The 22592-nt window shown below is 37.3% G+C and overlaps 1 protein-coding gene across 1 annotated transcript in view; it reads left to right on the plus strand.

Annotated features, from left to right (window-relative positions):
* The first annotated feature begins 8324 nt into the window (after positions 1-8324).
* PSMD14 (proteasome 26S subunit, non-ATPase 14) overlaps positions 8325-22592 on the plus strand; it is a 48173-nt gene continuing 33905 nt past the window's right edge. The window contains exons 1-3 of the mRNA XM_057423675.1: positions 8325-8470; positions 13391-13478; positions 16394-16445. Coding sequence (XP_057279658.1) covers positions 16398-16445 — 48 coding nt within the window. The 5' untranslated portion in view covers positions 8325-8470; positions 13391-13478; positions 16394-16397. The remainder of the gene's footprint in view (positions 8471-13390; positions 13479-16393; positions 16446-22592) is intronic.

Consider the following 22592-nt stretch of genomic DNA (forward strand, 5'->3'; position numbering starts at 1 on the left):
CACTCTTCCTTAAACTGATTCTTTCAGGTTACTTGGAAATATGTCAATTAATTTCTATATCCAATTTTTGTGGAGAAGGGAAACTTCTTCACAATACAGAGCATAAAACTAAACTGAAAGAAGCAAGTAATTATGTTAGCTTGTTGGACAGGTGCTGAACAGGGTACTACAGAAAGGACAACACAGTGGGAGTTCTAAATCTACAAACACTAGTCAAAATCCCCAAGCTTCCAAAATACACAAACATAATAAGGCCCTGAATGCCCTCAGGTAGTTTCTACAGAGTGCAATTACTGTAAGGAAAAGATTATTGAGACTAACAATTGCATTTATTACACCCAAAATTCTCTATTGCACGAATACCATATGAATCATCATACTGTATTTCAGATATTTTAAACAGTGCTCAAAACTACTCAAAAACTCTAAAGCATTTTTAAAGCACTAGAGTCAACTTTGTGAACTGCAGACTATGGAAAAGTTTCTCTGCTATATTAACTAAAATCCATGATCTTCAAAAGGCTCAAAACCACATCTACATATTGTGTATTGTATTACGTTTAACAACCCAACAACTTAGATACCAGCAATACAATAGTTTGAAAAACTTAATGAATATCAATTTTTCATCTTCTAGTTTCAATATTTTTGTTTAATTACAACCAGCTTTTTTGTATTTACTTTTGCCTCAAACATTTTGCTTATCTATGTGATATTCTGCTTATCTGGATTTAGATACATTTTTTATCAGTGAAACAAAATTTTAGTCATTTAGACAGTGCTGTGACAACACTTTAAAAGCAAGAATAAATGAGCAAGTCCTATTTTTTAGCAGAATAACTAAATCTGAAATACAATCATAAAATATGGTTTAAAATAAACTAAATTTAGTTAAATTTAATTTAATTTAAAATTAACATGAACTTTTCACAGAACACATTAATAATGCCTTAACTGATACTGAGTGCTGCTTCATTAGTTATCAGGAACTCAAATGACAAATATGCAAATATTTCAATAAAAAGTAGTATGTGCAAGTGTAATATTTACATCTGCCTTCTCTGCAAGAGATAGAGATGTCTTACTGTTTTATTATCTTAGCAAAAAATAGCTGAAATGGATCATATTTCCACATTTACCTTTGCAATGAAAACTCAGGTTCAGTTGGTGCTTGGACTGAACTCAGGACCTGGAATAAGATGGGGGTGGGGGGGAGGGGGGGAAAGTGCTTAGTTGCTCAAGCTAAAAGAATCAGAACTCCCTAGATGAAGAAAAAAATCTGGAAGCATATGATTTTTTAAAAAAATCACTGAAATTAAATATCTGGGCAGTATTAAGAGCTTCTTCAGATCATTTCTGCAATGGAGATTCAAACAGCTACCACATGGTTCCAAATATTTAGGTCTCCAAATACCAACTGTTACAACATATAATTAAAGTCAGTTTATAACCTTAAATCAACTGAATCAAGATAGCTAGTGAGATGAGATAAATTGCTACTGTATTTATTTATGGTATTCTATGATTTTATGGCACACGGCCAATATAACTAAAATAAGGATCTTGGCTTACCTGTAATAGTTCATTGCCAATTGCAAGTACTCTGCCTATCCAAATTACAATTTTATCAATGTTTGTAAGGAGCTTGCCTATTCAGTAGAATAAAACCCTGAAAAATCATATTTCTGACAATTCAGATGCTACAAGTATAAAAAAAACCTTTTCTGCTGCTTCTAATATTTTTATTCTGATCAATGCAGAGAAAAAAACATGATCACAACTGTACGAATAATGCATAGTCAAGAAAAAATTATGCTGTATTTTATTTTCCTTTTCCTTCTAATAGTGCCTTATGTTACAAAGAGCTGAACCAACTGAAGTCTGATGTATATGTTTGATCAATAAAATAGGTATTTTCTAAACCAACCAAGACAGAGAAATATCTAAGCTTATCTAGCTAGCTGTTTACAATTTGTATTATCTCAGAAAATTTCCAAACACAATAAGGCTCCATCACGCTTTAATGTTTATAAGCATAGCACAGAATTCTACTAAGGAGGAGCTGGAAGAAAGAGTCAGGACAGTGAAAGGAAAAAATGCCGTGGGATGTATCTTGGTGGACTGCAAGAACTGAAACCATCCTAAAGGGAAGAGTCAACACCTTCTGATCAATAGCTTGCATAATTATGAAGAGGAAGATTATGTGGAAGTCACAGATTTTGTGCGTAAATCAGATACATTCTTTTGTGTTTAGGTCCAGTTTCTACTTAATTCTACTTAAACAGAAAGTGCAAGTTTTTTCACTTCCTAAGTAAAGTATATTTCTGTAAATCAGAAATATAAACAGATTCCTGTTCTGTAGAGGTACCAGGACTGCAAATACCTTAGTCTCTCCTATATTATTCTGATTATTAATGTAATCTCTACACACTTAATTCATTTATGGAAGCACTGTGGAATGAGGCTATGTAGAAATTCTTCTTTTGTGTCATTAGAGAAATGCACAAATTGCATCCCTGTTTGTGGGGCAATTTCAAAGGAAAAAGTTCTGGCTGAGTGGAAAATCTGTTTTCATAGAATAGGATCATCCTTACCATCCTTTAATAAGACATTATAATTACTTGCACTGTTGTCACCATCATTATGTCCTCCAGCAGGATAGTCATGGATGGCTTTTCTTTAGCATATCTTTACAAGTTGAGTTGAAAGCAATCTATTTTCTGCAAAATGGCTGCTTTCATTGTATACAGGACACTGAACCTCTTGTGCAGGACCTTTTCACCATGTTGTGATTGATTTTACATCTATTGAAAACAAGTCTGGTCTCTGCCACTTGTTTACCCTTGTATTCTCTCTTTATGCTTTGGTATGCATTTTTAATTAGATACACTCCAGTTCTTTCACCACTAGCTAACACTTTTATTTGGGAAGCAGTCTTTACTAGCCCTGCAAATATCCGCTGTTCTTTGCAATGTCAAGTCCTTTTCTCACCTTGCTTTGACTTGGTTATCACTTATATCACAAGTAATTCATCCATCTGTTAACTGCTCCAATTCACATTACTTGGCTTTATTTTAAAGATCTTAACAATGGTCAATGGTCTCATCTGGCAGCTGGTTTCTTGTAAAAAAATGTGCCTTTCCCGAGTGACACTCTTGTGAGGATCAAAATATTCACTGAATGGGTTTTATCTAGCAGTTTACAGGTCCCTCGGGCTCTCCATAGAACATATTGTATATACCCAGTGCCTTGGGCATCCCATGTGTAGCAATGTGGAGGACTTCACCTTCTTCAGTTTTATTTCACTTTTCTGCAGCTTTCTGACATGTTTTCTTTCCATACTGTGGGTTAATTCTTGCCACAAAAAAACCATATCATGCATCTATGTGAAGGTTTAAGTTTGGATTCAGGGTGTGCCCTGAAAGCAAAACTCTTCATTCTGACACACTTTGATGCTTTGTTTTGCCCGTGAAACTGTCTGGGAGTGCTGGAAATGGATTATTTCGTATGAAAAACTGCACACCAGGATGAAAAACTGCACACCAGGAATATGCTGAATACACTTTTGTTGCAAATGGGCACTGCATTCACTCTATGGGTCTCAATTAGAGCTATCCAAAGTAAAAAATGATGAAAGAAATAAAACATGGTTACCCTCTTTAGCCCTACAGATTTGCTCCTACTAGTCTGTACTACATTCTAATGCAGACATAGCCACAGAAGTGATTGAAATTGTCTTTATTTCTTGGCTCTCACTACCTGACATTGGTGAAAAACAATTTACCAGTTACACAGCACTTTTTTAAAGGAATGTTTGATTCCAACAACAGAAATATCTTAAGTACTAAAGGAAGTGTGAAATTTATTTTTATTGTGTCACAAGAGGAAAAACTCCCACTGAATAAGGAAAAAAATTAGAATTAGGTGGAACATCGTTCCATCCCACAGTAATCCAGAAAAAAACCCTACAGTATGTCCACCTTACGTACCACCTTTCTCTTAATTTACAGTCTTCAACTTACAGTCTTCTACACAGTTATTTAAATAATCTGTCTCTCACGGAGTAGCACCTTTGCAATTGCCAGGGACACAAACCCACTTCTCTGTTTCCTCATAAAAATTTTCCATTGACACCCCCAACACAGGCATTTCCAGCAAGACTGATTTTTTCTTGGCCTTATCTTCTCCAGATGGTTTGTAGATAGTTCTCACAACTCAGCCATCACTTTAAATAGACATAAAAAGACAAAAGTCCAGTTTCCTTTAGGACTGTATATGAAACTTGTATTGGCTGGCGAATACTGAAACTTCCAATATAAACGAGATCTTTTGGCTCCATCTGGGAGGGGTGGTATTATGACTCACTGTAGGGAAGGTTTGCTTTCTTAATACTCTCTTCTTTCAAAATGGGGATGGATTATATCCAAATACATTGTTACCATTCTTCTCACCCAAATTAATCTGGGTTTATACTTGTCATACTTTAATGGGCAGGTCTATGTTCTAGAAGAGATAGATTTGTTTGCACGTTTTCAATAATCATATGTTTCATGATTAATGAAGCCTCTTTCAAACCTCTAACAGCCTTCTGCAGCTGATTGCAGAATTGCTGAGAAGACTAAAAAAAGTCATCTCACTCATATACTATCTTTAACTAATCTTGTAAAATTTTATTCATTGTCTGTGACAAGACCTGTTATTAGTCTGTATACAGCAAAAAGTCATCAGGCATTTTACAAGCTGTTGGGGATGTCACAGGGGTCACTGTAAGCACTTGTAACTGTTTTGAGTGCTTGCCAAGTATGACAGAGGAAACCATTTTCCCATATATAGGTTTGTCAAGGCAGAGCTCCAGTCCATTCTCAGGGTAAAAGGCTTCAGTTTAAGAAACTACTGTTCTCCTACTTTTTTAGTTTTGACTAGCAAACATAGTTCTAAGAAGAAAAACCAAAACCAAAAAAAGAGCAAGTGTACTGCTGCTGATTCTATTATCCCCTCACAAGGATGATGTCAGCTCTTCGACTCCCAATGTATAATCATTCTGTATGCTCTCTTCTACACGCTTAAACATAGAAAATGTAACTGTCCACAACTCTAATGTTTTGTCCAATCCACAATGCAAATGGAGTGCATTTATATCCTAGACTTTCTAAAATTGTATCTTCTGTTGAGTTTTAGTTTTGTTCTGTTTTTTAATACTATAACAAAGTCCTGGAGACTTCCTCCTGTCCCAGCACTAACAACATTCTGTTTGTTTATATATACGATTTGCAAGGAAACTGTGGCCAATCGCTCCTTATATTCCTCATATTCTACGTACAGCTCTTCAATTTCGTCACTCAGCTCTGTAAAATTAAACTCATTAATTACAGACCTGCAGGAAAATTGCTGCTTTAACCCAATCACAAACAGACTTGGGGGGAAAATCACACACCAGAGAAGTGAGGAGTCAGGAAAAAAAGGTGTGATCTCTTTGCAAGTCTGATCCCTACTGATCGCTTTACTACAAGCAAGGATAGGTTACTATGAGGAAAACCAGAAGAATGTAAGGGTCCGTTTGAAAGAAGTTTCTACCACTTACGACAGCCACCCAAGCAATAAAAAGGGAGGGGAACATATCTTGAACATTTTCACTCAGCACTGCATTATAGTAAAGCAATTAATAGAAATATTCAATGGATTAGCACTGGTTAGACCAAAACAATAAAGGATTCAGGAGTATGCAAGAGAGTGCCCTTCAGATTAAATGACAATTTGGAAGTGTTTAACAACATATGGTCTCTTTTCTTTGACATATATGATTAAGAATATATCTTTTTTATATAAAAATATAAAATGCCATCTGTCATAAGTACCAAGTATGATACTGCCTCTGTATATCCAATTAATTCACTATACTTTCTAATGTAAATATTTCTCCTATTTTCTCTTTTTTTCTTCTTCTGTAACTATATTTATTTATAAAATTTCAATACATGTATATATTTAAAAAGTCAATACTATGACTTGAAATGTAATTAAGACTAACAATGAAAGTCTGTTTCACTTTGTATTTCAATGAAGAAGGGCCAAATCCTCACATGGTTTGAAACAACATAGCTCATATAAGTCAGTGATTAGAAATAAATTAGAAAGACCTAACTATGGTGGTTTTCCTTACCATACACATTAACACAGGGGAATGCTTTTTGTAAATATTTTTGTTTCTTTCTCTTTATCAGAAGTGCTTAAAGACACATGACTACAGAGTAAGGATCGAAATATATTTAGTATTTCTCATGGAATTCTGTTAGAATTCCAGTGAACACAGAGGAATAAAGGATTGCTCTCAAAACCATGCTACAAATCAGGAAAATATACAATGCATTTCAGTTGACTGAACTAGTACTTTACCTCATTGATGAAATAAAAAGAAAAAAAAAAAAGAACTTTTTACCACATAATTATTTTAATTACTTCTGGATCATTAAAATATGCAGGAGTCTGAAAATAGAGTCTCAAGACTGTAGTAGTTAGGTTTTGCCAGGTTAAACGAGGAAAGAACATAACAGCCTGTTTGAAGCAGGGTGCAAGTTTTCTTTTGTATGAGACATATGTAAATAAACACACACATGCAGACAGACACATGTATGTCTTCACTTTTTTTTCTGAACAATTTCGCTGTGGGTGCAACAATAAACTGCACCAGTAAGTTTTGCATTAGTAACAGAAAAAAGAAATGCCTGAGCCACAACATAAACTACATTTTAAGCCTTCAGCTTTTAAAGAATCTTTTGGGAATTGTAACTCTTGTTACAGACTAGTAAAGATCTGAAAAGGGATGGAAGAGACAGTTATAGGAACACTGATGGGGCCTTTTGTGCGTGTGTGGGTGGGTGTGGTGTGTGTGTGTGTTTGGTTTTGGTTGTTGTTGGTTTGGGTTTTTTTGTGTTTTGTTTTTTTTTTCCCCAAAAAAAGATTGTCCTTCTTAAAGAGTAGAGCAGCAATTATAATGGTAACAGACTTTCACTTTTGTTTGATTCATTTTACACATCATGGTATAAAACCCTAAGACTTCCAAGTCTGTCAAAGTGTCATGGAAGGGGTGACTATATTGGTGTGAGGTTATATCTACATAACCTATAACTATATAACATATTACCTTTTCACCTGCTTCCGTGTAGTTGTCTATGAGGAGAAAATGTGGACCATCTTCTAATAATACATCCTCAATCCTTAAAGGAGCTTTCAAAAACTAACCATAATGTTCTTCTTGGAACCTTTATTCACAGTCCTAAGAAATTGTTTTTAAAGGTTCTTAAGTAGTCCAATACTTTCTAAAATACTTGTAGTACTTCAGTAACTAGGTATAAATGAAAGTCTAAAAAATGGCACTGTTTCAACCATAATAAGCTCCTGAGGCACTGAGTCCCACGACCTGTTCACATATTGTCTGAAAAAAAAGTATTTCCTCAGTCTTGCATTTTCCTCTTCTAATTTACAAGAGATTTTGTTCTTAATGGAAGTGTAATAGAAATTCCAGTTTGCTTCTCTGCATCATTCATCACCATGCATGCTTTTATCTGATAATCTCCTGTTTATCTTCAACGTATGGCAAAAATTCTCACTTTTCCATTTCTGCTTATGCTGATTTTATTGGTATGACCATTCTCTCTACTCTTCTTTCAATGCTTCTTATTTTCTGTAATACTGTTTTTGCGGAGTACATGTCATACTGTTCCTATTACATAATCATTATTTCATTGATTTGATGCCACATGCCTTGGTTCTTCTGCTATCCTGTCACTTAGCTCTCTGCGCACAGGTGCCATTCCACTGCAATTTGCTTCTGAGCTACGGACATTAACCCACCGCACTTCATAGTTTAAGGGCTTTGTACCACTTTCCATTGACACCTAAGAAGCAGCGTTTGAAGGCCTCCACTTCCAAAACCTCGAAGTAACTGTGTTACAGATTTGCTAGCGCACAATCCAGCAAACACAGCAAAACGCGGGTGCGAACCCCTGCCTCAGCGGCTTCTCAAGCTCTTCCTTACAGGCGCCGCCAGGCCCTCAGGGGGCCTCAGGCCCAGACCGGCCTCAACTCGCCCTCTAGTCTCACGGTCCCGAGGACCGCCGCGGCTACTTGCGGCCTCAGCGCCACCGAGATATCGGGCGAGGTCTCCCTCCTAGCTCCACCTCCCCGAGGGAAGCCGGCGGCTGCCAAGGCCACCTGCGGCCGGGCCACAGCAGGTTTAACGGCCGCAACTGCTCCCAGACTCATCGGCGGCACGCACCGTTGCCATGGCTCCCAATTCCCTCCCCCCCCCCCCCCGGCACTTCCTGGGCTGTGGGACCGGAAGCCCCAGCCACGTGCCCTTTGAACCGGGAAGTGGTTGCGGAGGCCTGGGCGGACTTGGTTTGAATGAAATCCGGCTGATTCACCGCGGCCCGGACCGAGGTGGCGCAGCCGGGAACGGCTCCGCGCAGAGGTGAGGATTCGACGCGACTGGCGCCCTCGGCACTGGCGTTCTTGGGAGCCCGGTGCGGCCTGTATGGGCTTCGCCGCGGCGTGAGGTGGCCTCTGCATGGTGGCGGCGGGACTGGGGCCCGAGGTTTAGGCGAGGGGGGGACGACCCTGCAGCGGTGGCGTGCCCTCCCTGGGAGTGAAGACGGAGCAGATCTGGGGGCCGGTTTGCTCCCTGGGCGGGAGGCACGTAGGGCCCCATGGGGTCGGCGATGACTGCCTATGTTTGTGCTGGCTGCGACCGGAGAAAGTTTGGGCAATTTCGGGCAGCGATGGTGGGGCTGGAAACAGGCGGAGCGAGGCGGCAGGAGGCGGCACGGCCCTCGGGAGCTGCGGGGAGCAGGGCAGCGGCCCGTCTGGGCCTCAGCGCTTGAGAGGCCCAGGCGGCTCTGCTTCTCCCCTCCCAGCCGAGAGCAGCCGTCGCGTCTCGCTCGGCAGCGCCTGGGTCGCAGCTGCTGGCTGGTGTCGTGGGCCGTGCCCCCAGCGCGGGTTTGTACCCCGGACGCAGCCGTCGCTTCTCATTTTGGGGACTTCGCGGACTGAAACCGCTGCTTCTGGAGTGAAGCGCTGCAGCAGTGCCCGGCGGTGTGTGGTTCGAGTGCCCATGGAGAGGGGGAGCTCTGGCTGGGACACGAGAAGGAGTCTTTAATCCGCGTAAGAAAGGATGAAGCACAATTGCGTAGAAATAGAGCTATAATCAGAATTAACAGAGCAGTTTCTGGTATACAGCAGACCTAAGTATCGTTTTCAGAACAAGTCATGTGTTGTAGTTGGATACTTGTAAATAGTTGATAAATGAGTGTATGCTGATGTCATCATTTAAAATTGTACTTGTTTCCAGTACACTGTAGAAACCAGGAAAACAACAAGGATTCAGCTTGACTTTTAAAAAATTTTATGCAAATATATTTGAAAGCTGTATGTAGCCGAAATGGTACTAGGCTATCTGAAAGGTCTCATAGCTTTGTATTAGTCTTAAAAGCTTTCATCCCCGTGAGCCCAAGGTGTGCTGTAATGCTTGCACACGGGGAGAACGCTTGGAAGAATATTCTGCTGAGAAGAGCACTGTTTGTGAGATTGTGTTATGGAAACATAAAAGACCAGTGATTGTGAAGAAATCAGGAAATTGGCCTGCAGATGAATTGTTTCTGAATCAGTGTGTCTTTGAGCAGCTAGGTTTTGCCTATAGCTTTATGGGAAATTTGTGTTCTGTCAGGTGTTCTAATGTGCCATGTCAGGGATATTAATTTGATACCTGTGGTTAAGAAAATGAGAAGTTAGAACATAGTTCAAAAGTATTTTATATTTTGGTATTATTTAATGTTAGCTTCTAAATTTTCTTAGAAGCAGTTCAACCTCGACAAACATTATGGAGTGTATTCTGACAGTAGCTACAATTATCTCCTGACATCTAGGATGATGGGAAAAAACAGGTAGTTAGGAATAATAGGAGGTTGGTGTGATGATGGAGTCTTGGGTGACGTGGCTTAGTGTATGGTGTCCCTGCCCATGGCAGGGGGTTGGAACTAGATGATCTTAAGGTCCTTTCCAACCCTAACTATTCTATGTTTCTGTGAGTTTGTGGCAGGGGATAGTTCCACAGTACCCACACTTACGTAGAGTTCAGAGAAGCTCATTACTTTATTTATAGCATAAAATTAAAATTATTTTTGTGGGTTTCTGTGATGTTGTGATTTTTTTTTTTTTTTTTCCCCTTAACTGCAACTTTGGTGTGGATGTACTTAAGTAGCTTTAGAGTAGCCTGCTTGGGTCTGGGTTACTTTCATGACTCTAGCTCAGCAATTAATAGAGTTAGAACTCGGTTTGCTGTGCTTCTGGAAATCAGAAGGCAGAGTCTGAGAAGCTAAGCTGCATACCTTCTAGTCAGCTCAGGTCTATTGACATACAGGTCTGTACAGTCCAGAAACATTGGGTTTACAGAGCTAAGCACGTTATGGAAGCAAAATAGTCATGTAGCTCTGGACTTGCACTACTGAGACTGCATTTGTTTATGGCATGGTTAATCTTTAGCTTTAATGAACAGATTACTACAAATTAATCTTGGTGGGTTTTTTTCTCTCTCTTTTCATACAGAAAGTATAGAAACATAGACCCATCCCCCTTGTCACATGTGAAGTTTCTTTTATTCAGCATTTGGTGACTTTATCTGCAGTGAGGTTTTGTTCTTGGTGAAATGAAGTTTCTCTGCAAGATGGAGTTTCTCCATTAATTTACCTTCATAGCTCTTTGTCATCCCTAGTGAAGTTGAAACTGTTATAGTTGCAGCAAAAAGCTTTAAACCACTTTTTAAAGTGCTGTTAAAGTTGTTAATCCATCTGCTATGTGGAATTTGTCAACAGGAGATCTGGAAGTGCTTATAAAAAGCTTAGTATGTGGACTCAGGTGAAGAAACTGAATTACCAAATATGAAATGATTTGCACTAAGTCATTCAGTGTACAAATTGCAAAGTGTGGAATAAATTGCTGTCACCCAAGTCTAGCCTGATACTCTGTCCACTAATTGGGTAGTTTAGTAGCCAGTGTTTTTCCATGTATGTTGAAGCTATTTCTGATTATTTTTTTTTTGTAATATCTCAGAATTTGTCAACCTGGGAGAACCCTCTTTCCCTGAGGGACTGCATCATGGAATGTTAATGCTAGATAAAAATAGTGCACTGTAGTGTGAAATTTGTCTCATGCAAAAAGATACAGTAATTTAAGACTATTTCAAGTCAGTTTCAAAATATGTCCTGAAACTTGTCAAGTATAAGCACAGTAGATATCGGTTTATACCTGTGTGTATGTATACATTTGTGCATAATGCGCTTATATAATTTCATCCCTATGTTACCTTACTAAAAATATTTTCATTATTAAAAATCAGCGTTTAAATGAACATTCAAGTGACTTGAAAGTAGCAAGCAACAACTGAATGGTGAACCAGAGCTCTCCAAATGGACAGCTTTTGCCAATTGTTAGTTACCTAACAGTAGTATTATGAACACATATTAGACATGATTTAAAAAAAGAAAGTCTTTTTTCAGGTCAGTTGTAAGATGCTCTGTGCATACTTCGACATAAAATATATACTATATATATATATGAAGTATATACTATACCACATGATTAATAGCAAAAAACTTTTCCCTTCTGAAGCCAGGAGAGTTTAAAAAAATTACAGTGGAGGTTGGGTTTTTTTTTTTAAATACCATCCTATGTCCAGGGCTTTTTATCTGAGGTGTTTCAAGCATGGACATACACAGAGAATCTACTTAGCTAGGGTCTTTTGTTTGGTTGTGTTTTGTCCCACTAAAGTGCAAGTTTATTATGATTATAACTGGCTTTTTGCAGCTTTCTGCAACTTTCTGATATGGAACTGTTTGTTTAGTCTTCCGTGGTTTTTATATATATCTTTAAGTATGTGTATAGGGGGAAGACCATCAGATAAGTGTGTAATTAAAACGAGCCTTTTGCACTTTGCAGCAGAGAGGGGAAAAATTCTCATCTGTAAGTTACAATGTTGTGTGCCTGACGCAGGCAACCCACTAAGCTCTCAGACATCTCTCTTTAATATCATTGTAGGAAGTGGGGAAGGGGGTGCAAGACTCCTGGGTGGCCAGCTGGCTAAAACTGAATTGGGTTGCAACTCTGAAGCCCACTTGTGAACTGGTTGCAGTTCTGTTGCAGCCTCGGCTAATATAACTGCTGCTGTTGTGGTCCTGTCTTGTCTGATCTGGATCATTTCCTTTTTCAGAGCCAGCAGAAATGTAGTCACATTTTTCTTTTGACTTTTTAGTGGAATTCCATCCCAGCCTCTCAGCACCAGGAAACTGTTTTGTTCTTCCTCTTCTTGTACTTAAGGTTCAGGATGGTCTTTGTTAAGTTCCCTCTGTTCCTAATAAAATAAAAATAAATAAAATCCAACCCCAGAGACATTCTTTGGGCAGCATCAGCTTAAAGAATGATTTGACATAAACGTCTTCTGAGGTCTGGATTAATGTTAGAAGCAATCAGCTTTTCCAAGACCTCTTTCTGTTATGCCAAGACAACTGTTTCTGGGATGCAGTGTGAATCCTCTGTGAAGTGAAGAGGGTTAAAACCAACATTTTTGTTAGCCTATCAGTTTACTGCAAGGCTGCACAAATGGCTGTCCTGGCAGTAGTGAGAAAGCAGCATCAAGTTGGTAAGCAGCAGCAGCAGCTTCCCCACTGCTCCTTATGTTAACATTGACATTGAAAAAAATGTCTATCAAATCATGGCCACAGATCATTTCACAGATCTGTTTTAAAACACTGCACTACAAATGGTTGAGTGGATTGAATTAGTGGGCACAATACTCGGGGAGGAGACTTTTAACTCCTAAACTGCATGTGAAGCACCTTTTCTTAACCTGAATTTAGGCAAACCTGAAGGCCTCTGTGACATTGCCAGTGAAGCCAACTGGTCTTGCAGAAGCAAATAGGAAAACTCTCCATACCTGTGGAATGTGCTTTACCTTTGTGCTTAGGTAATCTTAACTATGGCAAAATTTTCAAAACTAGTAACAAAGGATCATAGTTCCAGTTTGCAACAGCATTTTTAATCATTTGTTAGCATTAAATTACTTAAACAGGTTATTAAAATACCTCACTCTTGCATGGAATTCTGAGAAACTTGGGTACTTATTTTAGTGTTACAGATACTTAGGCAAGACATGGCATGTACAGCTTCCAGGAATTACATAGTACAAGGAGGGGAAAAAAAATAAAAGGCATTCTTTGGGTTATTCTTCAGTGGTGCTTTGTCCTTTTGTAGGTCATCAGTGTAACATTTCATTTTACATATACTACTGTTTCTAAATTTTACCGTGTTTCTGCCCTTTCCCTCCTTTCTATTTTTTCTACAGGTAAGAGACTTCCTGGCATCATCTTTATAGTCAATAAGTGGGAGCTGCTGCTGAGTTTTGTCTGCTGTCACCTCTTTCTGAGCACCAGGTTAGAAATGCGTATTTGCTTTATTTGTAAATGTTAAAGTTATCTTAATTAAGACCTAAAAATTTTGCTCAAGCTGTTTGAAGGTTTACAAAAGCATTCTTTCATAAACTGAACTTATGGGTGAAATACTTGAGCACAGTGGATTAACAAAAACTAAAATTTATTTTAATTTGGAACACTGGCCTAAATTCCTCAAAGCTTTATGCGGAGTAAACAAATATGATTAGGTATAAATATACTATAACTAACTAAACCATGTTCAGTTACAAATAAGGAAGAAAAGTATTAGTTGCCAGAACTCTAACCAGAGTCAGAACACAGCAGTAGTGAAATAATTTGCTGTACATCTAGAACTGGTTTGTGAATATTTATTTTTTTTTTTTCCTTTGTGCTGTTGTCTTGAGAATCAGAACATATTCCTTTCAGTGGCTAGTCTGTGCTGGGTGGGAAATGTTATATCCCTCTAGTTCTGTAAGACAATGAGATTTTCTTGTTTCAGTTTGTGTAACCAATTATTCTAATCCAACTTTAATATGACAAAATATGCTTTTATAAGTTATGTACTATTTATTCGGTTGGGTTAGAAGTTGGAATGAATTATGTAAATATGAATGAACTAGAAATAACAACGTCTTTTCACTAATAAAGTGAAATGTAAGTAGGTATAAGATTTGTTATTCAATATTACCTCTTAAATGTACAGAGGTAATACACCTCATCATCTTATGGAAGTTGTAGTTATAGGCAAGACCAGTTTTATGGTTACCAGTTGTAGAGACTGAGTTTCTTAAAATAAATGTGCAGCCATGATTGATCATAATTTTAGTTACTAAAATCTAATTCTCAGCTACTCTTCAGCCCTCATTAGTGTCATGAAAGATGAGTCATTGTGGGTTTCAATGGAGGAGTATCTACCACAGAGGGGTAAAATGAAGTTGGTGTTGCTTTGTACTTGTGACTTGAAGCCATTTACCATGTGCTTACATAATAGCTTTAAACAGCAACTTAACCTTTCAATGGAAATCCTACAACTTGATTTGGAATTTATTATAGTTCAGGATAGAAAAGTATGTATGCTTTATGTGTAGCCTTTGCCTGTAATAAAGAAGCTTGGTTTCAGTGATTGTCTGAAAAGAAAAGCATAGCCACTGACCCTTTAATAAATCCCTTTTAATTCTTATAGTGCCAAGTTAGATGTAAGAAAGTACTTGATGTTATTTGAGGCCCCAGTTGCTGGGTTTGCATGTTCTACAAAATCAAGCGAATGAATCATACGAAGATAATAGCTTGCTAGTGCATTAAACTAGGAAAGTGAAATTAGCAAATAGAGCAAGTGATATAGATCCATGTGTCTTAGATATTGTTGTTTGAAATGGGTGAAGTTCCATGCATGAATAAAGTAGGAGTTAGATAATCTTGTGTAGTGGTAAATTCAAATACTGCCTGTTTGTGTGTTATCAAGAAGCTTAAAATACCTGTTACAAACTTCAACTAAAATAAAGCCTGTTAGTATCTAGCCATAAAAAAATAGTAGCAAATTTCAAAGGAATAATGAGATGACATTAACCTTCAACACACTTTCAGTACACAAAGCAAATTATTTTTCTTGAAGTTCAAAGTTCTTTTGCATAACTAATTTTTTTAAAAGCTTCTTGAATTAATATTAATGTCATCTGTTGAAATTATGTGTATAATTCTGTTATGTGTAACATCCATTTGGAGTATGTTTATTGGAAGTATTGTTACTACTTCTTAATTGCTTTTGTATCACCTGAACAGCCTTTGTTGTGTTGCATGAAGACTTGTGCAATTAAGTTTCTGATTACTTAGTATTTTCTAATAATTCGCAAATAAAATAAGCCAGTAAAGTTTACTCATTTCTATAACCTTTGGAAATGGCTTTATTTGCTGAAAGCAGCTGTTTAAAAAGTAGTGTTCAGTAGGTTTTTTGTTTGCTTTATCACTGAGTTTTAAAAAACTAAAGATAAGTAAGCAAGATAAAGGTCTGTTACAGCAGGGACAAAACCTTTACTTAGATATACACAATTAAATTGTAGATTGCTAGAGTGCTTTTCAACAACAGAAAGTGAATAAACATTAGTGTAATTTTTTTTTAGTTGAGTACCTTAATAGTTTTTATTCCTGGAGGTCACTCCTTTGAAAGTTGCAGGGTAGAAAAGCTGCTGCTTTTTTTTATTTTATTTTTTTTTACTCCTTTAAGTAATGAGTTAGTTGCATTGATTGGAATAATCTTGCACTAAAGCAATGGCACATGCAACACTGGAAATGTATTAAATGACAGTATTGTCACTGGTGTTCTAACTATATACACATTAAATGTTTACTTTACAGTATTTCTTTTTAGTATAATGAGTTCATTAAAAAAAAAAGCTTTTGATGATAATTCAGAGATCCATAATCTGCTCAGTGTCTTTTATATGGAGTTTTGATAATAACTGACAAGCTGTAAGTTAATTAGCACAGAACTTACTAATGAGGATGCTTAAAATCCTTACTTTCACGTTTTTATTGATGCTTTCTGAACAAATTGGGGTAAACTTGATTGTATATCTAATAAGTTTTAGGCACTTCCTGGACGTAGGTGCTGTTTTAAGCAATAAAAATCCCCCAATTAATTGAATGAGAGGAAAGTTTTGAAAAGTTTGTCAAGAGTGCTTGTCTTCAGAAATGGGGATAACCCAAAACCAAAGCAATAAAACAAAGTCTGTTAATTAGCATGGAAGACAGCTTCTTGAATTAATATGTGGTGTTAATTAACAGGAAGTCTGATGTTGTGTTGTAATTACCACCAATATTTTTGACATACTGAGTGACTGAAGGTGAATTATGTAGATAGCAATTTAGTAAACACTTCAGAGATTGGGAACATTTTTCCTTTGTTTCTGTTTTTCTAGAAATATGGATAGACTTCTGCGACTTGGAGGTGGTATGCCGGGGCTGGGACAGGTTAGTATATAGCTTGTTAATATCTTCTCTAATTTTAATAAATTCTGAAATATTCCATTTACTGTATTTAAACAACATGAAAAAAAAAGGTTCATAGTAATAATCTCTGACTCTAGAGATGCTATGCAAGTGTATGCAAATTATTGTTACAGTCTGACTGGTTTTTTTTTTTGTCAGTATGACCTCTTGTGTTGGTGCTGAGTTTACAGAATGTTTATAAACCTTTCATTTGGCATCTGAACATTTTAAATTTTGGATGGAAAAACATTGGAAACACAGAATAAAATAAAAAAATTCAAATTATATGGATTTTCAGAACATAAAGATTGTTCTGAATAGCTGAGCTCCTTTGGTGCATATTTTTTTTTTCCACTTGCTCCTTCATAAATGATGTACTTAAGTCCTTGGATCACATCATGATTGGCATTGTAAGACACTGAAGTATATGTAAATTTTAGGATGTAATTTGAGTTAATTTTATCACTTGCAGGTAGTTACAGCTACAGATACGTGTGTTTGTTTCTTCATTTCTTCTGTAGTCCTCACTATTGTAACTATGCTCACAGCAAAAAGGCCTTCTGGCAGCTCCCCTTGTTCCAGTGTGAGACCTACACACATTGTATGACTTCTGCTACCAGTAGAGCAAGTCCTAGTACTTCTCGGCCTATTGATAGGGCAGGTGGTCTTGAAAATTAAACCAGGCTGATCTTACTACATTGTGGTGACTACTGTGGATATAGGGAGAAAAAAACCACCCAAACATTAGGAACTTCTTTGTCTGAAGCTTGTAGGAAGAATTATTTCCTTAAGGAAAGAGCTTCGGTGTAATTTCCTTTGTAGTCCTGGCTGGCCATAGTAGCTGGCCTTTCTCGGCTTTCCTCATTTGCCTCCAGGGCTCTGTTCTGCATTGAGAATACAGACTCTTGTCCTGGAGGAATCAGTTCTGTTTGTCTTAGGCTTCATGATGTGTGTGTGAGTTTGCTTCTGGGATGACTGAAATTGCTAAACCCACAGGTTCTTTTGGTTGTATGTAGTGTGTTCGTGTCCAGTATAACTAGGGAAAGGATTGTTTTAATACTGAAGCATTTGGTGAAATATTGTAGGCTGATTTACAGCCTCTAGGTGTTTTGCCAAATAAACTGTAACTTTTGGTGCATAGTTTTTTTTTCCTTTTTATAGCTGAAATTCTATTCACGCTCTCTTAGCGAATCTTCAAGCAGTCCTCAGTTATTTTTAGTTTTACTTTCTTAAACAGTTATTTCTCTTGTTCCTCTGAGCTGCCAGCCTGCTTCATGACTCTTCATTTTTTTAACATCTGCGCAGTCTAATCACTCGAGCTTTCACTTCTTAGTCCTCTCTGAACTTGACGCATATCAAAGCTGTTTTTCAAATTTACAGTTAACTCTCTGCTGCTTTCTGAATTTCTCAGCTTTAACTTAAAGCTTGCTAGAAGATTGTGGCAGACAATAGAGCATAACATTCAAAAGCTTGCAGAACTCCTGTAGCAGCTTTGGTCTGCAGAACTGCTCTGTGTTTAAATGTGGAATTTGTTCTTAAATTAATTGATGAGTACGTGTTGGATTAAAAAAAATAAGGGCAGAAAACTGAATTGCTCTTCATGCAAGCTGCTGCTTGCACTGGATATCTTGGCTACTTTTGTAGTGTTTTGGTTTATTGAATAAGCAGGAAGGCTGTTCAAAAAGAATAAGTCCTCAAAATACAGTTTCAATGGATCTTCAAAGATCACTTTTGTTCCGAGTATTGATTGATTGATATCTGATTCTGGATTCAACTGGCTTTGAGGTAGAAGAGAGAAGTTGGATATTTTTTGGATGTGCTTTGTCCTGCTAGAAAGTAAACAAAGTTGTTACCATTTGTTCATATGAGAAGGTTTTAAACAGTTGTACAAAGCTTTTTGTTTTTCTTACTGCTGTGTCACAGTTGTTCTCTCTTTGAAGGTTTTGCTTTTAAAGTTGAGCATAGTAAAAACATCCGAGTCATTCTTGCTGACATAAGAATCATCTGTGTGTATAGTCTCATAGAAAGAGAATAATTTTCAAAGTAATTTTATAACAATTTGGGGATTATTTTTTTCTTGTTTCTGGGGATTTGCTTAGCAAGAGGAGTGAATCACATAAGGTCTGCTAACAGTCTGTTTGATTTGCTTTGTAACTAACGTTCAAGTAACAGCAAATGCTTGGTCAGCACAGTTCCTATTTGATCTCTGCCAAGAAATTATTTCTCAGAGACTTGCCTTAGTTTCTCCAATAGCAATTACTCATTACTAATTCACCTTGGTAAAAACAGCTCTTCTTGTTTGTTTTTCTTCACTTCCAAACTCAATGTGTTGTCCCAAGTGCTCTTTGGATTAATGTTTTTACAACTTTCAAGTATTTTTGTGTCTTGTATTCCACTTGAAAAATCCTTTCAGTGATTTCATGGTGGTTTTCTTTTTGTAATACTTGCTCTCTGAGCATGCTGTTGAGTGGCTGATTGGTCTTCACTGTTAAATTGTCCAGAGGTGGATTGTGCTGAATTCCACTGACCCTAAGCCTGTCTTTATATGGCTAATAAACATACCTTTAAGGAAGTGATCTTAAGGTGATATTTCAACAATAAACTTTCTCTCCACTGACTTTGTGGCTTAGAAACTTTGAGCCATTTCCTCTCTTTTAGTCTTAGATGAACAAGAGCCTGTCTTCATGAGGCAGCAGGTGGACAAGAGAAGAGGGAAGAGAATCTGATAGCTTTTGGCATCACATAAGCCATCCGCAGTATTTCCTGGCAGTGAACTTGGTCATTAACTTTGTGTTCTTTGTGTGGGAAGGCACCCATGTTTAGTTTTGAACTTGATGTAGTAGATAAGGCCTTCTTTGCAACACTACTTTATGCAGAAATTGTTTTGCCTGCTGGGTATTGTAGCCATTTTTATTTTGCCCTATGATAATATATATAAAAAACCTGAGTGATTTTAAAAAAAGGTATGGGGGAATGGTAGAAGTTTGAAAGTGTTGTAATGTGCCAAACAAAATGCTTATTACTTTAATTTCCGTTCTGTTGTTCATGGAAGTTCAGATTTTGGCAATGCCCTTGTTTTCCTTCTTTTGTATGGTCTCCTCCCTTCCTCCTGCCCCTTGTCATGTTTTTTAGTTATCCTCCTGGTTCATTCTTTGTCTCTCTGTTCATCCACCCTGGAATACTGCCCACCACAGAATTTCACTAGTGATTTAATACTTCACTTGCATTGTACATTTGCTGCAGAGAAATTAACAGGCTTTGTGGGGTACGTAAAAGCATTATACTTATGTAGCAGGCAGGAATTTGGAGCAATACTCCTCTTCATTTTGTATGCTGAGCTATTGTTTGCTACAGTGCCACATATGCCTCTATTAGGCAATCCTACTGGATACAGTTAAAGAGTGTGAGCAAATAAAGTGCATTTTTAGCAGAGCTCTCTCTCTTCAACACTTTCAGAACAATAATCCAAGTTCTTGTCCATGAATCCAGATGTGATAGGAAGCAGTGAAATAATGACACTTTTAAAACATGTTGAAATTCTTTTTTATTACTTGATTGATTTTTTTTTTTTAAATACTCATTTACATTGCTCTGTTGGTGCAGACAACTGTTCTAGTGCAATAAATGGAAAATAAAACTGATTCTCTATTTCTGATTTAACATATTTGATGGCAGAGGGGAAGGGAAAAAATCCAAATGGGAAGGGAGGGAGAGACAGAGAAATGACCTGTGTCTTCTAGGGAGTGTTTACACCTTGACTTGGAATATAGAAAATAGAAGTGCAGATAGCTGGTTTATTTGAATAATGGACTTGCCAATTAGCCATCAAGTGCTTCCATCTGTGAAATAGTTGATCAGATGGGTTAGCTGGGATGTTTCCAGATTAGGGCATTGTAAATGGCACTTGAAAACTGTCACTTTGATTGTGAGGTTTCAAGCATTGTACTGCTTGATGCTGTGGAACCTTTTTCCCTCATATTATCATGGTTTTTTAGAATATGCTTGTCCCATTTAGTACATCTATGGCACCGTGGGAACTTGGGAGACCTGCTACTGATCTAAAGTTATGTTTCATCTGCTGATCTAGTCAGAATGGTTGTTAGAAAAGAGCACTGCTGACTCCTTATTCTGTGGAGCTTCAGAAATAAGAGTTGGTGATTTGGCAGGCAAAGGAAGGTCAGGCTTAGTGTATATCATTCCCAATTAAGAATTAAGTGCAAATTATCTTGAATTACTTCATTAAGATGATGTGCCTCCTAAAGTAAGTGATGTGTTCTATCTGGCTAATCTGCGTCCAAAGATTCTGTATGTGATAAAACAAAAATAAACACACTCAAAACCCCAACCAATCAAAAACCATACATAAAACCCAACCAACCAAAACCCTCAAAACCAAACCAAATCAAATCCAAATAAACACCTCTCCAACCCCCAGAAAAGAAAACACCCCCCCAAAACCCAACCAGAAAAAAACAAACAAAACAAGACCATAACATCTTACTGAAAATTGTTTTAGTTCATTGGTTTTTGAACCACATTGGATTTTAGTTTGAAGGGTGCAAATGTGTTTTATTTAATGAAGTGCTTCTTTCCTTTGGAAAGCTGTAGAATGTTTTACTGTCTCAATGACTTTTTCCTTCCTGTATCTCCTGGGTGTACATGCTTTGTGGTTTGAATTGTGGTGATACTCTATTGTCTGTTTTTCACATGTATCTGAAGCTTCATACATTCCTTCTGAGAATACCTTAAGGGGAATAAATCTGAATTAAAGTTCTTAAAGTTGTGAATAATTTCCGTGCCATTGCTTCTAAGACATTTTCCAGCAAAGTTCTCAAGTACTAAGAATGTTAGTATTTCTGGAATTCCAATGTACCTCCCAGTAGATGAGATGGTGTACAATTTGGGTGGGTTATTTCAGTTTTGCTTTTTTCCTCAGAAGCTGTGAACCCATTTAAAAATTAGAAACATTTTTTCAGTGACAAAACATTTTTTATCTATTAAAAATATCCAATGTTAACTCCCATAAAAAGTTCAAATGACTTTATAGATTGCCTGTACCATCTTCTGTAGAAATATATGATTTTGGTTTAAGGAAAAAAATATACCTTAGATATAGAAACTTTTTTACTTGCATGGTCTGGGGTAAGTATTTTACTGCATTGGTTAGTGTTTTAATACAGGGCTGTTCAACTGAAAGCTTCATATGAAATCTAGGGAATATGATGTAGCCTGAGTCTGCTTATATTGGAAATGATCATAGCTCCATGGGTGGTGTAGGCTTATTTGAAAGTTATTGGGAATTGCTAAAAGCTGGGTGTAGTTTTCCTACATTTGAAACATGGTTGAGTGATTGTAGTGTGATTTATAGCCAAAAGTGCCAATGGAAGAGGGAGAGAGAAGCATGCTAGAATAGGTTTGGGAACAGTCATAGGATTGTACTTACAACATGGTTTATACTTTGTGTTATAAAAGCCGTTGTAAGCTATGATGAGCTGCACCACAGCTATACCTTGCATATTAATTGCAAACAGACATAAACCTAAAAATAACAAAGCTAGTGGGTTGTACCTGGGCATTTTCAGTTTCCTCTGATCTGCGATTTTCCTGTAAACTCTGGAGATCATTTTTACCTGCCTTCTCTTGGCCTCAGATCTTCAACTTCCTTATTTCTAATAATTAGGCAATTAGCTTCTCTCTCCTCAATTTAATTGCTAGTGTAAACCAGCCTACTTTCCCCAGAAGAGACAAAGGAGCTTGGACAAGGAAATGAGTGTAGCCATAATGAGAAAGAAAGGGGAGGGGGAAGCCTAAATAAGAGAAGACATCTTTGTGCCTTTTGTGTTACACCTGTTCACTTGTAATGATCCTTTCTGTAAGCAGGAAATAGCCCTCTTACAGTTACAAATCTAATTTATTTCTCTTGGAAATTGTTTCTTCTTTCTGAAATCCCATGCTATTTAATATTCCAAGTTATAGTGCTACTGTGTATCACTTTTTAACAAGAGCTTCTGTTTAATTCCTGTGGTGTTGAAGAGTCCTCTTCTCTTTTTCCTGGAAGTTTGAAGTGATGTATTAATAGTGGTATGGGGTTTTGACTTTGTTTTATGTTTAGTTTAGTTTGGTTTTTGG

The sequence above is a fragment of the Pezoporus wallicus genome, unplaced genomic scaffold (genome assembly GCF_028554395.1).
Source record: "Pezoporus wallicus isolate ANWC-B61680 ecotype Strahan unplaced genomic scaffold, APGP_CSIRO_Pwel_v1 contig_1181, whole genome shotgun sequence".
Lineage (NCBI taxonomy): Eukaryota > Metazoa > Chordata > Aves > Psittaciformes > Psittacidae > Pezoporus > Pezoporus wallicus.